At 40.7% G+C, this 25643-nt stretch overlaps 1 protein-coding gene across 1 annotated transcript; it reads right to left on the bottom strand.

Annotated features, from left to right (window-relative positions):
• Nucleotides 1–1758: 1758 nt before the first annotated feature.
• Nucleotides 1759–25643, bottom strand: strc1 (stereocilin 1). The gene is made up of 29 exons (XM_063469412.1): nt 25001–25643; nt 24855–24879; nt 23125–24460; nt 21961–22785; nt 19291–19359; nt 19094–19204; nt 18813–18967; nt 14434–14620; nt 13592–13707; nt 12826–12955; nt 12554–12736; nt 11972–12022; nt 11684–11878; nt 10547–10687; nt 10018–10079; nt 9723–9858; nt 9535–9623; nt 9229–9364; nt 8103–8299; nt 6524–6614; nt 6054–6225; nt 5029–5204; nt 4726–4881; nt 4430–4572; nt 4181–4329; nt 3929–4026; nt 3289–3439; nt 2770–2772; nt 1759–1853 (listed from the first exon to the last, which is right to left on the bottom strand). The coding sequence occupies exons 1-29, from the start codon at nt 25641–25643 to the stop codon at nt 1759–1761; spliced, it is 6021 nt and encodes a 2006-aa protein (XP_063325482.1).

The raw sequence follows: 25643 nt of genomic DNA on the forward strand, positions 1-25643 counted from the left end.
CTCTTTTGGATACATTTGGATACACTACATATTATTTTAATCGAAGAAAAAATAATTAATTAATAGCCTTAATTTTAACTGAATCTCATAAGGGAGTATAATAAAGTATATACATTAAAAATAGTTTTTAATCATTCTTGTGGAGAAAGTGCAGTGCCTCAGATGTATGATATTGATGGGAATTGAAATGGAAATGGTGATCAATAATTCCTCAGTGATATATTAAAATAAATAATATTTTTGAAGGAGCAAGGTTGAGCTGGAAAGGATGTGCAGCAGGTTAGGGTGATTGAGATAGAGATGGAAATGTAGTAATGAATAAAGTTTGCTGAGAAAGTGGAAAGGCTACTTTGAGGAGCTCATGAATGACGAAAATGAGAGAAAGTTGAGGATGGATGAAGGACAGTGAATGAGGAAGTGCAGAGGATTAGTAAAGAGGAAGCAAGGAAAACTATAAATAGGATGAAGAGTGAAAAGGCAGTTGGTCCAGATGACATAACTGTGGAGGAGACATCCAGGAGAGGGGGCAGTGGACCAGATTAGAGTGTGAGAGGATGCCAGGGGGATGGAGAAGTGTACTAGCACCCATTTTTAAAAATAAGAGTGATGTACGACCCCTAAATGAAGCAACCGAAAGAAGAAAAGGAATTCTTTATACGACCCTTGCAAATGTGATTAATATCCAATTACCCATTGCAAAAAATCTAGTTTCATACACTCTTTCTGTTTCATCATCAGTGATCATGATTTTGACTTCATTCCTTATTTGTCTGTTACTAAATATGATAAGCTTTGTTTTGATCTGATTTATTGGTAATTTCAACTGCATTCAGAAGCTATTCCAAACTTTTTCTATGGTATAAACAGTTTAGGGCCCTCCTTGTTGAACCTCACAATGAAACCAGAGTTATTATTTATTTGCACACAGTGGTATCTATCAATGTGGTAACTATTTAACCAGGAATGTGCCATCCCGTTGATACCGTTATCTCCGGTTTTATCTTTAGCAATCTGTCATCTGTAGTGTCAAATGCTTTTTGAATGGTGACCAGAGCTGTGGGTAAGACTACACAGCTCTGTTAACAAGCAATAAAGCAATAAAAAGAGTCAATCAGAGGTAGATTGGTTCAGTTTATTGATCATTTAGATTAATTTTAATCACACCACCAATTGTGCACAACAGTGCAAAACTCACAGCAACAACAGATCAAAGTTGATCAATACTAATACAATCAGGCCCTACTAAGTATTGTTTTGTAATCAAGATAACTCAAAATAGACAGATATATAGAAAGTGTTATCACTATTACTCACATAAATCTATAGTTCCCCAAAAATAAATAACTTTGTACATTTGCAACAGATTTCTCTCATAATAACTGCACAACAATTATATTCTAACCTTTATCATTTTTAAGTATTATTTCTAGGTATGGCATCCCTGAGAAGGATATATATGGGACAGTAAAGTGTTTAGATAGGTTTGTACAAAAATAAATAAATAGTCTAGGATCTGTGGGTATTAGATAGACTTGCTGATTAAAACAAACAGATCTTACTGTCTCAAACTGTTAACTTTGTTCTTTCAGTGCTAAATGTTGATGTTAAAGTAATAGTTATACAAGATCAATTACAGTGTTGCTAAAAAGAGTACGGAAAGCTTTAAATGCTGTTTATTTCAAAGAAATACAGCATTGCGCAGACTGACAATCATCATGTGGATGAGGGGGTCTCCTGATTCGGCTGGGGTGAACGAGGTCATGTGTCAGGGCAGAGCAGGACGGTCAGCAGCATCAGCAGTCCCGATAAGAGACACAGGGGGCTGTGGCTCAACGCCAACCCCAGTGACCTCCCTACAGGAATTCAGCAAAAGCATTACAAATGTAGAGCTATGCAAAAATATAGTTCAGGCAGATTATCTGACTTAGAATATCATTAACAAAAAAAATAATAATCACAGTGAAAAATGACAATCATATCACTGTAGGCACTCTCTTCACACCTAGAGTATCCATGCATAGCATATCCAGCAAGGCATAATGTTCATAATCTCTGTTAGAAAAGAAAGCACACTGGAAACATCTAGAAGTACAATGAGAACAAAGTGCTGAAACCAGCAAGCAAACAACAGCAGCTATCGTCAGCCTTGATTTTGGGAGTCAAATTACAGTAATAATTTATACACTCACAGGTCACTTTATTAGGTATAGCTTGCTAGTACTGGTTTGGTCCCCTTTTGCCTTCAGAACTGCCTTAATTCTTAATTCCTCACAGATTTTGGTCTATACTGACATGATAGCATCACACAGTTGCTGCAGATTTGTTAGCTGTACATCCATAACGCGACTCTCCAGTTTTACCACATCTCAGTGGTGTTCTACTGGATTGAGAGCTGGTGACCTCCTCCTGCTGGAAGCTGCCATCAGAAGATTGTACACTGTGGTCATAATGGGATGGATGTAATGAGCAACAGTACTCAGTCAGACTGTTGTGTTTAAATGATGCTCATATGGTACTAAGCGGCTCAAAGTGTGTGGAAAAAATGGGCAACAGGAGCAGAAAACAACTCTTGTCAGCTAGGAACAGAAAACTGAGGCTAACTGGGCCATCCAAAATTGGACAAACAGATTGGAGGGTCACAATTTGGCTTAAAAAGCATGGAAACACAAAAATGATTGTTGGTTCACTGTGTTCAAAGTTCAGGCTGCTGGTGGTGGTGTAATGGTGTGATAGATATATTTATGTAGCACACTTTGGGCAGGTTAGTACCAGCTAAGCATTGTTTTAACAACGCACACCTACCTGAGTATTGTTGTTGATGTGTCATGTTCATCCCATTATGACCACAGTGTATCCATCTTCCTATGGCTGCTTCCAGCGGGGTAATGCACCATGTCACAAAGCTGAAATCATCTCAAACTGGTTTCTTGAGCATGACAATGAGCTCACTGCACTAAGACACCCTCCACAGACACCAGATCTCAATCCAATGGAGCACCTTTGGGATGTGGTGGAACAGGAGATTGTGCAGTCTGCAGATATGGAGCAACTGTATGATGCTATCATGTCAATATGGAGCAAAATCTCAGAGGAATTAAGAAGTAAGGCAGTTCTGAAGGCAAAAGTGGATCCAACCTGATAACAGCAAGATGTACCTAAACTAGCATAAAACTTTGGTAAGAGTTTTGATAAGGGCGATTATATTTTCATCAGGTAAAGCGATTAATGCATAAAGAAGACAAATCAAGTTTAATGGTTATCAGTGGACAGCAGTGATTCAGGTTTTACCTCTGAAGTCTACAAGCTTATCGTCCCAGGGTGTCAGCACCATAGCTAGAGCTGTTTTCTGGAGGTCTGACAGAACAGAGCGCTGGTTATCAGTTACTGCAACAGCCTGCTCATAGGAGAACATGGCGATCTTTTCCTGGGAAAATACCACCTTTTGAAAACAAAACACACAGCGGGGGGATAGATTTAGAGAGATAAATTAAAGACATGATAAAGACTTGTCAAGATGGACGCAAAAACAGGAATACATTTTTTTTTATTGTAAAAAACAAATGTTACTAAAAATTATGTACTTTTTACACATATCTAAGTGTAGTTTAGCTCACCTTGGTATTACAATAATCGGCCCTGACCAGTGAAACTAATCTTTCTGTCAGTGAAAAGAAGGTTTACTGCCCGTTTAATCTCTGACATAATATACTGTGGTGTAGTATGGATTGCTGTGGGAATGTTTGTCATTAGCAGGAATTGCTGTAAAAGTTATTAAAACACATTTAACAGTCCAAAATAGTATTTCCTCCTTCACATTTTCTAAAGCCATCCAGTTGGCCGGATTGGAGTCTTTGTTGGTTCATTTCTGGCCCCCGTGCTTTATGTTTAACACCCAAGATATGGTTGGTTTAATTAAATCTTGACTCACAGCAAACTTTTTTGGTGGCATCATTGAGATAGCCAAAGGTGCGATTCCCTCAATTTGCTCTTTTACCAGCGCTGACATGGCCATGTCTGGGATACCCACTGAAAAACAAGCAAAATCAAATGCTTTTACAGCAAAGCATAGAGGAAAACAAAATGTCTTTGATTTAAATCTCTCACCACACATTAAGGCAGATGTAGGACTATGCATAGTAAAACTAAAATTCATGTGGAAAAGACAATGAATAGACAATACCTGCCAGGACTCCGATCTCAATGAACACATCGGTGCCCCAGGAACTCATGAGTCCAAAAGCGAGGCTGTGGGTTAGCAGTTCAACAAGAGCTTGCAGCTGCTCCTCTGAGCAAGACAGCCTCAGCCGACCCAGCCTGAGAACCGCCTTACTGCAGCCATCAGAGGGAGACAGAGTACAAAGTAAATTCAAGTGTCAAACTGGACTTGAAAAAAGCGCTTCATTTAAGCATTTTCCGATATTGTGCGCACCTGAGCTCTATAGGATTGAAAGACCTCATCTCTGTGGCTTTAGCACCACACACAATGTATCCCATTGCCACCAGAGTGCTGGAGTCAAGCTGGCTCGGATTCTGCTTGGTGGAGTTTAACACGGTGGAAAACAGTGTGGCCAGCTAGGACGACAACAAGTTATAAACCAGTCTAATACAGCACAATAATGCCACAGCTGGTATTATTCTTATCAGACGACATAAAAACTGCCCAAAAGACAAAGCAATTTTGATGTAACATGTAAATATTTGAACTGCAGTGGCTAAAGTACTTACCTGTCTGCTATTCCAGTCACTGACTGTGCCCAGAGCGGCGATGCTTCTCCGCTCAGTCAGTCGAATGGCATTCAGCTCGTCTAATGATAGCTGTGTCGCTATTACACCGAGCTGAGAGATCACAGCCTGGGAGAAGGAAGCGACTGGGCCATATATCTTAATATATTCACGTTAATACAGAGAGGCCGGGAGCAAAGACAGAGCAGAAACACAGTATTAAGACCTGAAAACTTTGGCCATCATCAAATGAAACACATGTAAGAGGTTTTTGTTGGACTGATTCAGATTAACAATCAGTCTGACCTGCTTGACTCTCCTGAGCACTTCAGTGCGTTGGTAGGATGCAAGAAACGGGTCGTGACCCATCAGCTCCAGACAGTTGGAGAAGGCAGATGAAGGCATGCTAGTCAAACTGCTGGAGAGCCAAACGGAGGGGGCTGTTGTATGCAGAATCTCACAAGTAGGAACCACTGGAGTCACTGACCAGCAACACACACAAACATATGATCAGGAGATTATCTATGAAAGTTGTCAAGTTTTTTTGTTTTCTGAAAAGTATTAGCCAAAGTCTTTCTGAAAAATGTATTCAAGAAGCTCATTTTCACTGTTAGAAGATCAGCAAGTTCTCCTGCTACAAAAGTCAATTTGCAAAGACATTCATATGCACAAATGTATTGCGCTTTCAGCTGTACCAAAAGACAATAATGCAAACAATGTTTAGAAGTATAACAATTCCCTCCAAAACAATGGTTGGGTTAATAACTAGTTTTTTTTGGACCACTGTTTCAGTTCATTTTCCAGCCTTTACTTAGAGGTGATAAAACTTTTTTTTCATCAAGCCTGGTCACGTGATTGTATAATAAACAAAAAATAAACATTATCATTCTGTATTTTCAATTCACTCACTACCTTAACTATGTTATTCATACTAAATAGAGAGCATCACAAAGCTATATTAACTACGCCACTGCCTATTTTTCATTCATTCATTTGGTCCACAATATGCTGTTTGTGGACCAAATGGCTTACCCCTTCCATTTGGACAAATCCTCGCTGGTTGTTTCACCTTTTTTCAAGAGTATATGCTAACATAAGCTAACTAAACTGCTTAAACAGAACTAACTACAGAAAGCTAAAGTCTGCTTTCTGTAGACTGATATGAACTTCTTCCTCCCTAGAGCCCTTGTATGGGTCCAGGTCATGTCTTGTGACACTTCAAAGGCAGCAGAGCATGCTACATTCACTGAAGAAATTCTTAATCCCACCAAATTTGATGAAAACCATACAAGGTTATTGTAAGAGATTTTGGAAACCAAAGTAAGGCTTACATGACTGGGAATTTAGTTTAAGGAAGCCCAGGAAAAACTGCAGAACAAACTGCTGCCTTTCAAAAATGGTCTTCCTCTCAGTCTCATCTGAACACAGCATCCCGACGTCCCCACGTTCCCACTGATGGTGGCTCATGAACAGCTTCTCTATTCGCTCCACAGTCATCAATGCCTGCGGGCACACAGACACAGACAGCAACACGCACATTTGAATGGGTTACAGGAAGACAGCAACCTCATCACCAGATCTTGACACCTTTTGGAGATGTGACACCCGAGGGATTTCTTTACAGGCTGTGACTTAACATGTCATTGGATCAAGTTCTGACACAAAGCTCCACTGTGGACTTCTGGACACTCAGCGAATGTGTTGCACTTTGAAAAAAGTAATAATAATATGGGGAACTATTCAGGCTCTGGGTTCAGATATTAAGTATTAAATACTGAAAGAAGTGCAGCAATAAACTTACCAGGGAAATCTGCTGCAGTTTGTCTTGAGGCAGGAAGAAGAGAAAGCGGTCCACCTGACTGAGTGTTGTCTGGTCCCAGTTCTGCACTGGGCTATGGGGGGAGACAAGATCATGCTATCATTGTTCCTTTTATCTCAGGTTGTGTGAAAAGCCTCTATCAGTGGAAAGTTTTGAAAATAAATTTCATATAAGTTCATTTTCATTTTAAAACCTATGAAAACTCTAAAGGAAACATCCTTACAAGGCCAACTTCTAAAACCTGCTGCGTTAGACTTTGCTGATTAATTCATGCCTCTGTGAACTAAATATTCTATGGATACATTCACATTCTTGAAATTCTCACCCATTTAGTATATATATGATGCAGTTGACGTGGCAATACATAATAAATACAGTGCAAGAAAAAGTAAGTGAACTACAGTTTTTTAAAATTCATTCCTAAAATTGTCACATCCAACTTACACTTATGAACAAATAGTCCAGTTCAATCATTAACACAGAACTCATTGCATTCTTCCTTTTCACAATGAATATATAATTTCAACAGTAACAATGTAGCTTGGAAAAATGATGTGAACTCTAAACTAATGATCGCAACAAAGGTTGACATGCCAAAAAAACACCCCAACCAACTGTGGAGTGATGAAACTACAGTTAGATTGTTTGGGAATATTAACATTATATTAGTTATCCAATTTAATACAACGTTAATAATACAAATCTATATAAAAAGAGCAGTGCATATCAACATAAAAACAGCATAATAAAAGTGCAGTGAAGGGAATCGGCTCATCATCACTGAGCTATAAATAAATGATCAAATTTATCAGCTGAAGCTTAGCGTAGGCTGGGTAAGTGACCTTACAGGGAACGCAAAGATATTTTGTCTTCTTAATCCTACACCTCAACTGCTATAGATGCTGTAGAAATGCCAGAAATTAATTAATTATATACCTTAAATTCAGTTTTCAGCAGTTGAGCTCAGTCACCACACAAAATATTATAATTATTTTTGTGATTAATTCAATTTAATTTATTCTTATTTATATAGCACCACATGAAAACAGTCAATTCAAGGTGTTTTGTATTGTAAGATCAATTCTAAGGAAAATAACAGAGAAAACTCTGACAATCAGATGACTCCCTAAGAAGTGGGGTGACAGTGGGAAGGAAAAACTCCCTTTTAACAGGAAGAAACTTCCGGCAGAACCAGGCTCAGGAAAGGGGAAGCCATCTGCTGCGGCTGGTTGGGATTGATAGGAAACAATCGGGCCAAAAGACAAAATGTGGATTAGCGTACATGTGTTTCTAAACTTGTGACCTAAAGAAGAGCTGCTCACAGAAAGGGTTCTTAAATACTGTTTCTTGTCATTATTTCTCATTTAACCTAAAGACCAATTTAACCTTTCTATGTAACATGTTATAATTTCAAATCTTTATTTTAATTTTATTTATTTATTTATTTTACAGCTCACACAGATGCTCGGTCTTGCTGCTCTCCTGAGAATCACTTGTTGAATAAATGTTGAATAACACTGTATCTCCTTTCAGCAGACAGTTCGGTTTGTGGTAATGTTACCCAAAGGCAGCAGGCTCTTGGAGAATACGAGCCACAATTTCCATCTTGGTGCTGCTGTAGCAGAGCCCATGGAGGAAATCTAGATTTTGAATGAAGAACCTCCGGTCCACCTGAATAAAAACCTCATCTACCACAAACGGTGCCATGATGCCAAGCAAACGGAACTCCTCCTCCGTGAACACGCCTGTATACATGTCCTGCAAATAAAGCGCAAAAAAATATATAAATAAAAAATAGGATATTTCAAGAGACATGGGAAACAAGAAAACCGTACTAACTAAAAGCTGCCAGAGAAAAACTATTTATTAACTCTTTGGAAAATCCTGATTATCTCAATTCTAACATTTCATCTATGCTCATGGTAAAAAGAAAGTACACCCTCTGCAATTCTGCAAAATGCAATTCTAAGGTTTTACTTTTTAGGACATAGTAAAAAGTTAACTAGCTTTTAACCACGTCTTACAACCTGAGATTACACAACACATGACATATTACACCATGTCATTATTTATTTAACAAAAACTCAGAAGCAGTGTATACTCTTTAATAAAAACCTTTTTGCTTGCATACATTCAAAATTCAACATGCTAGTGGATTTAATAACTGCTGGCACCTTTTATGGCAGAAGTAACGTTAAACAAACATTTCTGATACCTGCAGATCAGACTTTAAAAGGTGTCATACACTCTTGAGATCCTTCAACAGTATCTGTATGGGGGTGAGGTGTGGACTCCAAACTAATCTGATCTACTGAACTTGATCTCACAGACATCCACACTGAAATGAACCTATAAGAAACACTGATGCACCTTTTTTTGATGTGTGTTATCTTAGCAAGGTGCTCATTTCTGTGGTGAGTACCGAGTACTGTGCAGTTCTTATGTTCCTAACTGATGATGGATGAATATTTAAACTTCCACCTTACTTTTCCGCTGTTTGTAAATTGACAGTTGCTAATTTTAATGGTGTTTTTGGTCTTCGCTAAAACTTGGAAGAAGCTCAGATTATATTTTAAGACAAACACAAGAATAAATCCAGATAACTGCTATCATTTTTATCTTCTTTTGGTAGCTTCTTTTCCATTCAACCTCAGAAAAGGGACACTGGGAAATCAGGCTCTACTTACCAACCTCTGCGCCATTTTATCTACCAGCAGCAGCTGCTTTGTTCGGGACAGCAGGAGAAGGTGATGCGGTTCTGCTATAATCATCCTCCTGAGACTGTTCATCATATCTGTGGTAAACCTTTTTATGGCACTCACCCTGCAAGACACAAACACACAAGACCGAAACAATCCAGAGTTTTGTTTCAGGGCAAAGAGCACACAAGGGTCTCCTGCATTGCACACATACTCATTTTTCACTAAAGGCATGCAATTCTTATGGAGATTAAAGTTTCTCTGCAGTAACTATAATGCCAGCTTTGGACTTACGGCATTGAAAGTGCAATTTCAACTCCAAGATCTTCAAGCAGTTCAAAGAAGAACTCAAACTGATAGAGCACCTCGATTATACAGTTTTTCTGTCCAGAACAACAGACACATAATAGTAGTCATACATTAATGATCCTTGAATTAACGTAAATATCTTAAATGTCAGGAATTAATTGATGTGTAATTACCAGTGAGGTGTGAAGAAGACCAGGCTGCTGCCTGAGCAAGGCCAGGATGCTTCTTACTGAAGAAGGTGACGGATTTGCCTGAAAACGGTCTCTTAAGACAGCACAGCTCACACCCTGCACCAGCGTTCCCAGACTCCTAGAGTCAATAGATGCACAATAGTTAATTTATAAAGCTGCAAAATTGCTGGAAAATAAGAGCATCAACCATCAAAGGGGTTCATATATTTTGAAAACAGACAAGAAAATAATTGCTATGATTGCATGTTCATCTGTCCGTCAAATTAAGTGTACTTACAAGAAACGTTGTTTGATCAGATTTGGATTAGTATCAAGAACCTCTCTGAAAATTCCTTTAGCCTGGGGAAGAAAGTGGAAAAGTGTTGGCGTTGTAGTGGTAGCGTGCAGGTTTGCGTGATCGGTTGCATTCAGAGGCTGATCCATTCACAGTGTCGCTGATGATGCCATGTTTGCGTTTGCTTCTTCACTTAATAATTTAGCAGATAATCGAGATAGTGTCATGCACACCTTCTCACAACCGAGAGGAAGCATATCCAATAAGAGGAAACATGAAGAGATCAAAACACAACAGAGAACTCCCTGCTTCACTGTGAGAAGCTTTTACGTATTCATATACCGGAAGTGTTGGTACAGTGCATAAAGATGTAAACTTCCTACGCTTTCCTTCCTTTTCCTTTCCCCGTTTTGAATTCCTAATAATGTTTCACTCATAAACTTTCTTTTATATTTATTCAAGCCGAGCTGATTACCACTCTGCGGTAATGCAAAGCAGGCGCTAATGTCACAGATGTGCGCTGTTGTGATACCTGCTGCGTGTTCCAGGGTTTTGTAGATGTATTGGAGAGGCTGTTCACAAGTAGACGTTTCCTTGGAAGAACACTGATTAGGGGTGTGCAGCCAAGCAAAGGAGCTACATCGTTCAACCAGGTGACCACTTCTGGGAAGCCCTGATTTAAACACAGTAAAGATAACACAAAGCGTTGCAGCAGGTGCTCGGCACAGATGCATTCTTCTTCTTTCAGCTGCTCTCTTTAGGAGGTGCCACTGCCTCCATCTCACCCCATCCCTAGCATTCTCCTCTGTCACACCAGCGTTCTCCACATCTTCCTCCACTACCATGAATCTTCTCTGTGTTCTTCCCCTTTTCCTCCTGCCTGACATCTTTTGGCCAGTATATCCACTTTCCCTCCTCTGCACGTGTCCAAACCATCTCAGCCTTGCCTCTCTAACTTTTTTTCCAACATACTCAACCTGAGCTGTACCTCTTATGTACTTATTTCTAATCTTGTCCATTCTGGTCAGTACCAATGAAGATCTAAGCATCTTTAACTCTGCCATCTTTAGCTCAGCCTCCTGTGTTTTTATTTATTAGTACAGCTATAGACAAACCGTACATCAGCAGTTCTCACTGCCATCTTGTAAACCTTCCCTTTCACGCTTGCTGCTTCCTTCTGTCACAAATAACCCCTCAATACTTATGTCCACCAGCTCCACCCTGGCTGCACTCACCTCGCTTGTGCACTGTCCAGGTATTTAAACTCATCTACCTTCACCTTCATGCAACTTTACTTTTACACATGTATTCTGTCTTGCTTCTACTAACTTTCGTTCCTCTTTTCTCCAGTGGATACCTCTCCAGACTCTCTTCCTCCTGCTCCCTACTCTCATGATAGATCACAATGTAATCTGCAAACATCACAGTTTCCAGACCTCATCTGTCAAGCTGTCCATCACCCTCATGTAAACCCACATTTTGAACCCCTTGATTTGAGCCCAAAGATCCCTGTTTGAACTAAAGGAGGAGACAGAAAAGAGTTCACCTTTAATTTTCAAAGTCAATTACATGGCTATAACAAAAACAAATACAGTAAATTACAAATACAGTGCATTTCTGCAAATTAAAACTGTGGCATTTAGTGTGTGTGTGTGTATGTGTGTTTTACCCAGAGTTTGGTGGCTATAGCATTGGCTTGTGGAGGGAGGAGGAGGCCTTTTCTGTCAAGCAGACAGAGACCTTGTGTGTGTTGTGAAATAGCAACAAGGGTTGAGAGCAGTTTATCAGATGTAAGCGTCAGCAAGGTCTCTGTCTTCACTCCTACAATGAGAGAGCCGAGCTCCCCCAGCCGGTCTGGGATAAACTGGGCAGCAGGGAGAGAGATGATGATGATGTGAGTGTAAGGCCCAAAAATACAGAGACAATAACTGAACTCACTTCACTGTGATGAGTTTACAAAATAACTTACTCCACTGACTGAAGACAGCTTGTCTACTATTACAGCTGCCTGAAACATTAAAAACAAAACAAGTAATCATTCAAACACCTCGTCAACATGTTGGTTAAATTCACCGTTTCCTAAAATATGAAAGTCTTGTGGGATTTAGTAACACTTGTTCACACAACCGTTTCGGTCGAAATGGCACAAACAATGTGTAGCTTTGAAGATGTTACTTCTCTGCAAGACTCCTTAAAGACATATGAAACCAACAGCTGTGAGGCTGAGGAAAAAGTAAAAGGCCTCAGTTCAGATGAGAGCAGAGGATGAAGTAAAGCTTAGGTCTGTTCTTCATGAGGCCTGTCACCAGTGCTGGAGACAGGCTGCCAGGCTGTCAGCTGTTCCTAAGATATAAAACTCCCACCAGCTGCTACGAAATCCAACCATCTACTGCAAACACATGATTGTACACTCACTGAAACCGGGCCTTGGAAAGAAAAGAGTCAATTTGCTAGTAAGAAAGAAAATTACATCAATTACAGATGATGACTGTGGTTACCAGCTTCTGGTATAGATTTCAGGTTTAATTCACTCCTCTACCTGTGCAGGACTGAACGGAATAGAGTTCAGGGTGGGGAGGACAGAAAGCAGCTGAGACGTAGAGAGACCCTGCAGGAAAGTCACGCCCAGCGAGGGCAGGAGGAGCGCGATCTCTGCCAGGCGCTCAGCAGGGACTGCAGACGGGACCTGCAGCTCGGTGGTGTTCAGTAAAATATTGAAAACCTGCCAACAAAGTTAAGACAAACAAAAAGAGCAATTATTACATGAAAGCATACATTTAAAAAAACAGTGCACATGAGTTCTGTTCCTACCAGGTCACTTGGCAAACGGAGTCCTTTACGTGCGCAGCTCATAATACTCTCCCGGATCACACTGAAAGCCTCGGTGCCTTTATAAACATAGAGATCAGCTGGGTCTGCCAGGCATGTGATACTACCCAGCCTGAAATCACAAAGCAATGTTTCAACAACACACACACAGGAAACACCTGCCAAAATGTTACATGTATTTATTTTTAAGAAAGAAAGATCTTAGTTTTTTAATTGGTTTGATTGGTTATTTTAAAGGTTTTTGTGTCATTTTTAAAGGTTTCTATAACCTAAAGAAATCAAGGCATTTCTAACTAATCAGTACACATGCTGTCAAATAATTTAAAAAACTTTACAACAAACCTTGAAATTTTAATATTGTGTGTAGGTGATACTTTTTTTAAATAAAGCAAATTTAGTTATGAGGATTGGAAGTCAATCAAGTAGATTGTATATATGACAAACTATTAAGTTATATTAATAAAATAAAAGGTTCAAATGCACCTAAAAAAGATCATCCAGCAACATTACATCAAAACTAATTACTGTTGTCCCAGAACTTCTTCAGCGATTTCACTTGGATGAGATAAAGAAATGTTTCCCTTGCTGAAAATGCTGCATACAGCTGAAACTTTTGGGGGATTTATTTCCTTTCCTGGATTATTAAGCATGCATCAACACATTGTGTTCTGTCAGGTTTTATCTATGATTACAAAAAGAAAACATGGAAGGAAAATGTTGGAAATGCCTTCCTATAGTCATTCCAAACCTGGAAAAGTCCTGAGCTGTCAGGTTCCTGTAGGTGCTGATGAGGTTGCGTGCTACGAATTCCTGCTTTAGTGGAGTAAGGGTGTTTCTCTGCAACACATCCAGCCCATCAAGCAGCTGCCGATGAAAGCATTACAAAAGTGACATATCACTATTATGTATTAAAAATGGGCCAATACATTTTGCAATATAGTGACAAGGAAAGAAAAAAAAACAGCACAGTGTAAAATTTGAGGATAAAAAGACTGCATGCAGTGCACTTTAAACAAGGATTAGCTGAAAGACAAACATGTATGTTTCCCCTTTGCCCATGCTTTTTTAAATTCAGACTAAATGGAAGGTAATATTTGTTTATATGTTGTATTTATTAGCAGTGCAAACCATCCAAGGTAAATTATAGTAAAACCTTTGGAAAGGTATGTTTCTTTACTTCCTTGCCTCTATAGCATAACACATTTGTGCACATCTAATGCTAAAAAGTTAACAAACTCAAAGCTTTTAAGAAACTCACATGAAACATAAAGTGTAAAAATGTCAATTTGTGTGGGGGTTTCTCATTTTTTTTGCAAAGTTTGAAATGATTCCTTTAAAACCTTTTATTTATTCTTACTTTAGTATTGAAATATCAGTAGCCATGCTCATTCCTAATTCATGTTTTCCCAATATTACTTATTGAACACTGGCCCCTAGAATAAAACCCACAGTAGTGACAGAGACAGATGAGTCTGTGCTTTCTTTTGACCAGCGTGTGACAAGTGGCTGTGTTCTGCCCTGGGGCCGATCCAACTAGCTGCTTGCTTCTCAAGTTTCCCTGCCAGGTGTCAGAGCTCAGAGGGCCGTTACCTGAGCAGCTGAGAGGTGTTGGAAGTTCTGGAAGGGCAGGTAGGCGATCAGGTTTCCTGTGTCCTTGATGAGCGACTGTTGACCTCTGGTGATGTTGGAGGGGGACAATGCTTTGCTGTACCACAATCCAAAGGCCTGCTGCTGGTCCGGGGTCATGCTCTTTAAGATTTCATTAATTTTGTTCCGACTGGAGCAAAAACATTAAAATAATAAGGTTTGTTTGAACTTTCTGCTGAAGAGTTAAAAAATAATAATAATAAACTTATTTATATGTGACCTTCTTTGAATTACTGCATATAGTATAGTACTGGCTGGCATCATTAAATTTAGCTTGACTTAGAATAAAGATATTAAAATTCTTACAAAGGTACAAAAAGGCCTGAACAAGCCTAAAGCTCATTAACAGACTATCAGAGACTTCAAATCTCTAAAGTTTAAGTCATATAAAAATCAAAGTATAATAGCAGCCTAATGATTAAATTCATTCTAACACCATTTCCCCTTTTTTTCCAGTCTCATTATTATACAGGGTGGGCCATTTATATGGATACACCGTAATAAAATGGGAATGGTTGGTGATATTAAAGTCCTGTTTGTGGCACATTAGTATATGTGAGGGGGCAAACTCCTCAAGATGGGTGGTGACCATGGTGGCCATTTAGAAGTCGGCCATCTTGGATTCAACTTTTGTTTTTTCAATAGGAAGAGGGCCATGTGACACATCAAACTTATTGGTAATGTCACAAGAAAAACAATGGTGTGCTTGGTTTCAACGTAACTTTATTCTTTCATGAGTTATTTACAAGTTTCTCTTTGTTCACAGCCATTGACATGTCGACGAGGTTAACACGTGAGGAGCGGATCGAAATTGTGTTGATATCTGGTGAACGCAGTAACCGGGTCATTGCAGCAGATTTCAATGCAAGACACCCTACGAGACCACCCATCTCCCATGCTACAGTTAGCAAACTGCTTGCTAAGTTTCGTGAAAGTGGTTCAGTGTTGGATTTGCCAAAATGTGGACGCAAGAAAACTGTCACTAATGAAGAAACATCAGTGGCTGTCCTAGCTTCATTCAGCAAGAGCCCACAGCGTAGCACTCGCCGCATGTCACTGGAGAGTGGCATTAGTCGAACATCCCTTCGGCGGATATTAGCTACTCACAAATGGCACCCTTACAAACTCCAGCTACTGCAGCATCTCAACGAGGATGACCCAGATCGGCGCACAGAATTTGCAGAATGGGCAAAACAAAAATTGGAACAGGACCCTCAGTTCATGCAGAAGATTTTGTTCAGTGATGAGGCAAACTTTTATGTGAATGGTGAAGTTAACAAACAAAACCACCGCTATTGGTCTGACACTAACCCACATTGGATGGATCCCTCCAAGACTGTTGGACCAACAAAAGTGATGGTTTGGTGTGGTATATGGGGTACAACGATAGTGGGTCCATTCTTCATCAATGGAAACCTCAAGGCCACTGGATATTTGAAATTGCTACATGATGATGTGTTTCCCTCTTTATGCACTGAAGCTGGCACGTTCCCTGAGTTTTTCCAGCAAGATGGTGCACCACCACATTATGGGTGCCAGGTCCGAGCATTCCTAGATGAACAGTTTCCTGGAAAGTGGATTGGTCGTCGTGGGCCAGTTCAATGGCCCCCAAGGTCTCCCGATCTGACCCCCTTAGACTTTTATCTTTGGGGTCATCTGAAGGTAATTGTCTATGGTGTGAAGATACGAGATGTGCAGCACCTGAAACTACGGATACTGGATGCCTGTGCTGGCATTTCTCCTGCGGTGTTGCTATCAGTGTGTGAAGAGTGGGAGAAGAGGGTTGCATTGACAATCCAACACAATGGGCAGCACATTGAACACATTTTATAAGTGGTCAGAAACTTGTAAATAACTCATGAAAGAATAATGTTACGTTGAAACCAAGCACACCATTGTTTTTCTTGTGACATTACCAATAAGTTTGATGTGTCACATGGCCCTCTTCCTACTGAAAAAACAAAAGTTGTATCCAAGATGGCCGACTTCTAAATGGCCACCATGGTCACCACCCATCTTGAGGAGTTTGCCCCCTCACATATACTAATGTGCCACAAACAGGACTTTAATATCACCAACCATTCCCATTTTATTATGGTGTATCCATATAAATGGCCCACCCTGTATATTAGGTTAAATATCCATGGCCAACAGGTACATATTTAAGATGCAGATTTCTTACAGCAAGAAAATGATTTTCCAAAATGAGAAACTGGAAAACAACTGCAACAAAGAAAACAAGCATTATCTGGATTAAGATCTACTCTGAGAACCAGCTTGCATTACAGAACTACCTCCAGATCAATGCCAGTAAAACAAAGGAGCTGGTGGTAGACTTCCGCAGGCACAAACATCCTCCACTGCAACCACTGAACATCCAAGGTATGGACATTGAGACTGTGGACAGCTACAGGTACCTTGGTGTTCATCTGAACAACAAACTGGACTGGACTCATAACTCAGACGCCCTCTACAGGAAAGGGCAGAGCAGGCTGTACCTGCTGCGGAGACTCAGGTCGTTTGGAGTGGAGGGCCCACTCCTGAAGACCTTCTATGACTCTGTGGTGGCCTCAGCCATCTTTTATGGTGTGGTCTGCTGGGGTGGCAGCATCTCTGCTGGGGACAGGAAGAGACTGAACAGGCTGATCCGAAGGGCCAGCTCTGTTCTAGGATGCCCTCTGGACCCAGTGGAGGTTGTGAGTGACAGGAGAATGGTGGCTAAGCTGTCATCCCTGCTGGACAACATCTCCCACCCCATGCATGAGACTGTGACAGCACTGAGCAGCTCCTTCAGTGGGAGACTGCGGCACCCACAGTGTGGGACGGAGAGATTTCGCAGGTCTTTCCTCCCCACTGCTGTCAGACTCCACAACAAAGACTTTAACTGATCAACACACACATCCACAAATGTGCAATAACACAAATGTGCAATAATCTTTCTGGCACCGTTGTATTTTTCACTCTGTTGTATATAGCATTTGTATTCTATTTTTATCCTATTGTATATTTTATTCTATTTTATTCTACTGTATATAGTATTCTATTTTTATTCTATTCTGTACAGTTGTGTACTGTATTTATTCTTATTTTATTTTATTCTAATTGTCCTTCATAACTTTTGCACTGTCCACTTCCTGCTGTGACAAAACAAATTTCCCACGTGTGGGACTAATAAAGGTCATCTTATCTTATCTTATCTTATCTTATTTACAATGTATAATGGATGCTCTGGACTCTCCATGGCAATGTATCATTTCACTTCTGACTTCATTCAGATCCCAGAGGCATGTTCTCAGGGAAGAAAAATATATTGAAATGTATCTCAGTGAATGTTCAGCAATGAGCAAAGTAAAATGATACAAAGCACGACCCATTTTCCATCTCTTTGAGTAAAAGCACCTCATCCTAACCTGAAAATGAGAATGGATGCTTTTAAATTTCACACCTATTATGCTATCTTTCTTTTTTTATCATTGACTCAGGAGCCACTTTAATAGCCTCACATGTTCAGCTGCTTCTTCATGTAAATGGACAGCTCAGCACATTTAGGCATGTAAGCCTGGTCAGAATGACCAGCTGAAGTTCAAAGCCAGCATTGGAAGGAGGGAAAAAGACGATTTATGTGACTCTAAATGAAACATAGCAGCAAAGGAGTCCCTCTAATGTCGCCTACAAACAGGAAACTGAGGCCGCAATTTACATGGGCTCTCCAAAATTAGACAATAGAAGATAGGACTGATAAGTCTTAAGTTCTGCTGAGATGGTAAGGTCACCATGGTGGTGGTGGTGTAATGGTGCGAGGAACATTTCTATAAAACGCCAGTAAAACGCCTTTAAGATGTGGTAAAACAGGAGAGTCACATCATGGATGTGCAGCCAAACATAATCTGCAGCCAACGTAATCTGCAGGAACTATGTGACATTATCATATTAATAAGGACTAAAATCTCTGCGGGAGGTTTCCAGCACATTGTTGAATCTATGGCACGAAGAATTAAGGTCGTTGTAAAGGAGGTCCAATCAAGACCAGCAAATTTGTACCTGATAAAATGCCCGTCTGTGGACATACTATTGTAAGGGTTCAACATAGCCACAGTTAGAGTCAAAACTCATAGTTTTGGTTTAAAATTATGTCCAGCAAAATATGTCCTACTTCCAATATGTCCTTTGTTCCAAGAACAAAATGAAAATGTTAGCCTTTCAGGAACCAGAGACACCGTTTTAATCCCTCACACGGGACATGTGGTAAATTACAAAAATAATAATGCTTAGATGCATAATATGAGTAGTGGGCTCATTAGTAAAGAAACTCCATCACTTACACATTGATGTTGTTCTGCCAGGGAGGCAAAGCTTGGATGTCAGCTGGGCTGGCTTTAGTCAGCATTGGAGCAAGCTCAGGGAAAAGAGTAACATCTTTTACCAGGTGAGTCTGCAGTATCTCTGACACCATGGTGGACAGGTACTCATTGGGCAACTAGCAAACGGAAGAAAACAATGTCAGCGAGAAAACTGTGCCTCAAAGAGATACAACAGATAAACTGACAACTAAGACTTCTGGGGAGGGAAATTAAAAGGCGGATGTGGTGGTGGTCTTATTTACCTGCAGTGTGTCTTTGACACTGGCGTAGTACTGAAGGATGAGTCTAATGGTATGATTGTGAGCTTCTTTGAGCACTGGCCTCAGGCTGCTCAGCGATAAATTGAAGTACGCCTGCACATGTGGAAAGAATGTGAGCAATAAACACATACTGGATATTGTGGCAATTCGCATTAGTATTATTATGCAACATATCTTACCTTAATGAGAAGCATTTCGTCAGTGTTCTGCAGGTTTCTTCCCGTCTGCAGCAGGCTGCTTAGGACCGTCTACAGAAGGGAAATATGCAGTTATAATAGCACCTTATAGAAGGAGCATCAGACACATATAATACAATTGTCCCCTTTGACACATTATTGTAAGTGTCAAATCAGTTGTGAGCCAGGAGAGATTAACACCCAGAGGAAGAGACTCATCATCTGGATATCAGTGACAGAAGTGTAACTGGACACCAGCTGTAGGCCGGCTGTACACTGAAGGTCAAATGACGCTAATGGTAAGTGATATGATGAATAATTAGATGAATGATAAAGCCAATGAACGGAACTACACAGAAACAGATTGAGTCTTTCTGAATAAAAGATGAGGTGAATCTCTACTCACACTACGCTCTGATTAACCTACAGAGTAAATTTCCGAGAAAGGTGCTAAAATATACTCGATCAGCTCTCATTGACTATCAGACTCTCGCTGAGCCTCAAAGCAAAACAGAGCACAGCAAATGATCTCAAACCACCAAAAAATCTACATAGATAACAGATCAATGTAATAATGACAATTCAATAATATGATAACAAAAATAGTTATAGTTAAAAAAAAACAGAAATCAACATAGTACATATGCATTAGGACTGGGCAATACTTTGCCACACCTCATTTTTTATGAGGTTTTTTTATAGGGATTTTTTTCTATCAAAGTATGTTTTTACGTGTTTGGGATCATTGTTACAGCAGAAAATTCCAGAATAGTTCTTGCCAATCAGATACTTTCGAGATTGTATTGCATGGTGGATCAAAATCTGAAGATCTCCAATACCACTGATCGAAATGGACTTCCAAACTATGACAGAGCCTCCACTGAAAAAAAGCCAACAAGAACCAGATGCATCTCTCAGGAAGTGTGTCAGGTTTTTGCTGGATTTTTTCCCCATTTTTAAATGTCGTGATTTTCAGATATCACAACCTGTAGATAGTTTTTAGGCCTGCCACTTCTCTTTCTGTCCTTCACTTTTTCACTTTAGTTTCTTTTAGGGACACACAGATATGCCAAGTTTCTGGCGAATTCCCCTTTAAAAATCACCTTGTTGGTGGAAAAATACAATTTTATACCTGTATTGTACTAAAGAAATGGGAACAGATCATTTTTTGTATCAGGCTGCTAGTAACAAAGTGCCTAAAACGCTATTTAACATTGATGCTAAGCTATGTGTAGACACAAGGCAGGTTCAGTCCTTGAGTTGGGCACCTTTTAAATTCTTGAATGAGCAAAGGTCAGTGAAATGAGCATGTTTCCAGTACACACTGCAGGCAACAAAATTTCACGTGTTTTTCTTTTTTTGTTTTTCTTTTTTGTTTTTTTGCCTGTCCCGTTTGGATCTTTAGCCATCAGAATTGTTGTCTGAAGGCCAAGAAAGATGCCAAGCGGATTTACTTTACCAATTGGATCATCATGGCCTTGCCATATTGGTCCATTTGATTGACTTTTATTATAATTATTTATTTATTTGATTTGATTTTCGGTTGTTACAGACGGGACAGACATGACTGGGGCATAGGACAGGGAGCAAGAATGAAAGAAAGAGAGGGAGAGAAAGAAAAATACAGGGGAGAAGAGATGGTGAGAAAGGGGGGAAGAAAAAAAAGAAAAACAAAAAAAACACCTGGATCACCTGTATGGAGATAAGAAAAAAAACAGAAGAGAAAACAAACAAAAAAAAAAACACAACAAATACACAACACCATCACAATAAACTAGATAACAGTAGATACTAAATATTACATGTTATTGTGCAGTACGCAAGATCAACAGCGCACAATGTGCTCTGAGGTAGCAGCCAAGAAAGGTGTAGTTTGTGTCTGTGAACACCTGTGTGTACACCTGTGTGGATCAGCATGCTTGTATTCAAAAGGTTTCTCCATGTAACTTTCTGCTAGGGAGTGTGGGGAGCCATAGCCCTGTCCCCCAGGGCATGAAGCAGGTATGGAGGAGATCCAGGCCCCAGACATCCAGAGGCCCCAGAGTACGAGGACCCAAGGAGGACCACCACAGGGGCAACCGTGCCACCCTCCTGGGAAGAGCTGAGGAGAGCCCCAAACGAGAGGTCACCCAGCAGCCACGGAGCAGACGCCAGAGGGGGTTGCAGTGACGTGCCCGCGGGCTCTGCCAGCAGCCAGCTGTGCCAGAGAGGACCTGGCCTCAGGCCCAGAGGCCTGAGGGCACCCCACCCCCCGGAAGGGGCCCAGCCGGGTCACAGGCGCCAGGCCCCGCAAAGCAGCCACCAGGAGTGAGTCGGTACATACATGAGCGCCCAGACACCAAGAACCGCCAACACACTAACGTTTTAAGTGTATTTTTAAAGGTGACCTTATTTGACCTCAAAGAAGACGTCAAAGGTCCAAAGGCCTACATGTTGTCAGTACAACATTTGTGGAGGTAATACACAGTAGTTTAGTCATGTCTCTGCCTTTACCAGCTCCACAAAAAACAGAAAAATCGTATATATCACCAACTGTAATACATTAACATGAGCAAAATGCAAAGAACCTTTTTTGAGCATTTCTAAACCTTTGGTCTGTCTACTTGTTCCACTACTGAGTATCTACTACTACACTACTGATAATCCACATGAGTGCATGAAAGAACCACTTACCCCAAAACACTGTAGCAAGACTCTCTTGTTGTCAGAGTTGTCCTCCAACTTGAAATAGTTGATCACAGATTTTAGCACACTTGGTCGTATTGTCTCGGTGACATGCCACTGGGTGATCTGAACCTCCTCCAGGGATAACAGGACAACCACAGTGGTGCTGACTGCCTGCTCCAATGCTCTAGCCACAGGTGGAGTCAGCAGATCCACCATCCTGGACCGCACACTGTCTACCCAACAGCGCACTACTGTCTGCAGGACCATATTCTGAGTGGCACACGGCTGACAGGCTGAAGCGAAGATGGTAGGGCAGCTCCAGTTGAACTCCTTCACCAGATTTCTTGCTAGGCAAAAATTAGGGTCCGTAGTGGTGCTAGTGTTGTTGTTGCTATTGTTGTTGGTGGTGGTGGCATTGGTATAGGTGGTGTAGGTGGTACACATCCTGTTCACCCACTGGCTCCATGGCTCACGGGACAGAAACAGGAGAAGACCGTCATTAGGGCAAATGGATAAGAAAAAATTGGTCTGATCATTCTCCCAGCATAGAGCCAGGAGTGCAGCATCTGGTGGAGATGTGATCCAGCTGGAGTATTGACACTGTTTAGTCACACCTCCCACAATTTTATTAGAAGATGTCCCTGGGTCTTTTGAGTAGTTGGCACAGTGCTGTATTAGCCAGGTGTTGTCCTGATTGGCCAACAGGTTTTGTAGGACTGTATTATTGGCACAGACTTTGGAGGTAAAGTTAAGTTGGTCCATCTCAGCACAGAGAGCCACCTCAGTCATGTCCACAATGATGGGACGGGTCCAGTCAGAGTACTTGCACACCTACAGGACCATTTATGGTGAACACAACATCAGAATAAAAAGTTAGAAAATGATTAGAAAACAGTTAGAAAATGGCTTTACTGTTGTATATGCAATTAATGCTGTTATCTTTAGTTTATTTTTTTCTGTAAAGATACAAAATGCACGAGTGGATAAGAATATATAGGTTCAGATTTCAGAACAGAAATGTTCAGACTTTGGGATATAATGGGATGATTTTGTTTATAAGAGACTCATGCAGGCTTATTTTACTACATAAGACTTAAAATAACAGTTCTTTCTTTTTTGTGCTTGTTAATTAGATTTTATATGTTTATTCTTGCCAGGTAAAACACCCACCTGCGGTGGTACGGTTATTTCCTCCATGTCTGTGCAGACTGATGTAAGCCATTTGTTCAGAGGATTTTGCAGCAGCTTTTCCAACACAGACTGCTTGCAGCAGACATTCTTCTGAAAAGCACTCTGATCATTCTGCCAACAAAGTCCGATCACAGAATCGTCCACCTGTCGTTCTCCCCACGTATTGTAGTCACACCACATTCCAATGTTGAAGGCCTGTGTAGGCTCGGGGGGTGGAAAGCTAAGAGAGGTGCGGCAGTGTTCCTCAAGCCAGGTATTTTGTGCGCTAAGAAGAAGGTTATCCAAAAATGTTGCATTAGAGCAAACCTTTTTAGTGAAACCGCTCTGGTCGAAGAGGATGCACATTGTCAAAAGATCCTTGGTAATTTCCATCTCATGCCACTCAGAGTACTGACAAAAATCTAACTGCATATCCGAGCCAGGGATTGGCAGTGGAGGAGGTACGTTTGTGCAGTTAGGCATGAACTGAAAATTTTCAGGGTTAGACATTATAAACATAAAGAAGCCAGTGTTCTCACAGATGAGTTTGGTCAGTCTGACACTGTCGAGGCTCATGCAGAACACCAGCAGGGAGGTATCCACCATGTTTGTGAACTTGTTAAGCCACTGGTCATACTGGCAGAACTCACTGACCATGTAGCCGGGGTCTGCAGAGGAGTTAGCGCAGTATCCGTACAACCAGCTGTTCATCTTTTCAGATAGCAGCTTCCGCATCAATACAGCATTGCTACAGACCTGCTTCACAAACTCCACACGTTCATTGTCACTGCACAGTGACACAAGGACAGGGTCCACATTATTTTGCAACCAGTCGTTGTAGTTGCATGCAAGTTGTTTGAGGTTGGAGGCTTCCCTGGCAACTCGGCGAGGTTTAGGGAGAGGGGTGGCGGCAGGGGCCGGCCCTGCGTTGTCAAAACTGCAGTCAGATGACCTGCTAACAAGTGGAGAAGCCAGCGTTTGAATAACATAACACATGTTGCTCCACACATTCTTAATTTGGTTGGAGCTGAGGGAGCTTAGAGCCTCGCAAAACGTGACCACAGGCGTGGAAGACTCTACTCCTGAATTTGAGAGGATCTCAGCACACATTGTGTCGTTGATGGTGGCCAGATTGTAGCTATCACACAGGGTGTCATAATAATTCATAGTGCTGTTTTCTGCATATGAAATGCTGCGTTGGGAGGGCGCACTGGGAGGAGTCTGGCATTCAGGTCCTGGATGCATGAATGCTGACTGATCTTGAGGGAGGAAGATGTCCAGGAGGATATCGATCAGTGATGTACTCAAAGACCAGCTCACATTGTTCTTAATTCCCCTGAACAAAACAGGAATTTAATTATTATTGTACATTTTATACATCAAATATAATATAAGAAATCATTGGTGTTATTCATTCCACCTGTTAGTGGTCATAATGTTGTGACTGACTGGTATAAGTCATGGTAAAAAGATCTAGTGGGGCTTTACTAGTTTAGTGTCTACATTCATCTTGTGGTCAATTTTAACTGAGGGATAAAACACTTACATAATGTGTCCAGCCGGCACTTTCAAAGGATTATTATACGACTCACAGCAGTAATTCTTCCTGCTTTATCAGCAACCTTGTTTTGTAAAGAAGGAAAAGCATTGCCCTGTGGTGCTGATGTAGTTAAAAAGCTCCACAGGGCAGCTTAAAGATGAAGTTTATGCAAATTTTACTAATGACTCACCACATAATGAGCTGCTTGAGGTCTCCTGGAGAACACACAGGAAATCTAATTAGCATAAAACTGTAGAAGAATTCATAATAATAATATCTGGAATACAAAAAAATTACATAATATAACAATACAAGTATTTTTTTTAAATGCTTTACCTTGTTGACAGGTCTCCTTTTCATCTAAAACTGGGACTTTTATTCCAAACTGTAAAGCTATTCTGGTGTAGTCCATTGGTACTTGGATTAATAACGCCACAAACCTTAAGGTGTATGTTACTGTTGTATCTATGAGTCCACCTAACACATTTATTAAGTTTTTAGAGAGAGAGAGACTCGACAGTATATTTATAAATGTTTCCTGGAAACCACTTAACGCTGCTGAATCCCCCATCCTGAGGTAGGTCCTGAAGAAGCTGCCTGACTCTTCATCAGTGGTTAGTGAAGAGCATGTCTGCGACCTCAGAGCTGTCAAAAAAGTCAGCAGTGGTTTCGCTAACTCCAGAGACACCGTCTTTGTCAGCTCTGCCTCCAGTCCACAGTCCTCTCTCCCGGACAGAATGCAAATTGTTATTTTGGGAAGATCATCTAAGAAGTTTTCTCTCAGCAGTGGCTGAAAAATATTGTACAAGTTCATCAGGGCACCATAATATGTGTTTAAGTCAAAACCGGCTCTGGTGGTAGAGGAGCTGAAGCTGCGTGTATCTCCATTAGATAGAGAGTGGATATGATCAATAACTTTTTGGATATCTTCTTCTAACTTGGTGCCCTCACCAGGAGTCTGGTTTGTGGTTCTTTGCAT

The sequence above is a fragment of the Pelmatolapia mariae genome, linkage group LG1 (assembly GCF_036321145.2).
Source record: "Pelmatolapia mariae isolate MD_Pm_ZW linkage group LG1, Pm_UMD_F_2, whole genome shotgun sequence".
In the NCBI taxonomy this organism is placed as follows: domain Eukaryota; kingdom Metazoa; phylum Chordata; class Actinopteri; order Cichliformes; family Cichlidae; genus Pelmatolapia; species Pelmatolapia mariae.

What these genes read in the sequence shown, in the direction of transcription:
- strc1 (XM_063469412.1), bottom strand. Translation starts at nt 25,643, where the DNA reads ATGCAAAGAACCACAAACCAGACTCCTGGTGAGGGCACCAAGTTAGAA. An exon ending in GTGACTGGAATAGCAGACAG is followed by an intron (nt 4,573 to 4,725) that starts GTAAGTACTTTA and finishes TTGTCGTCCTAG; the next exon opens with CTGGCCACACTGTTTTCCAC. An exon ending in TGCCACCAAAAAAGTTTGCT is followed by an intron (nt 3,440 to 3,928) that starts GTGAGTCAAGAT and finishes TGTTTTCAAAAG; the next exon opens with GTGGTATTTTCCCAGGAAAA.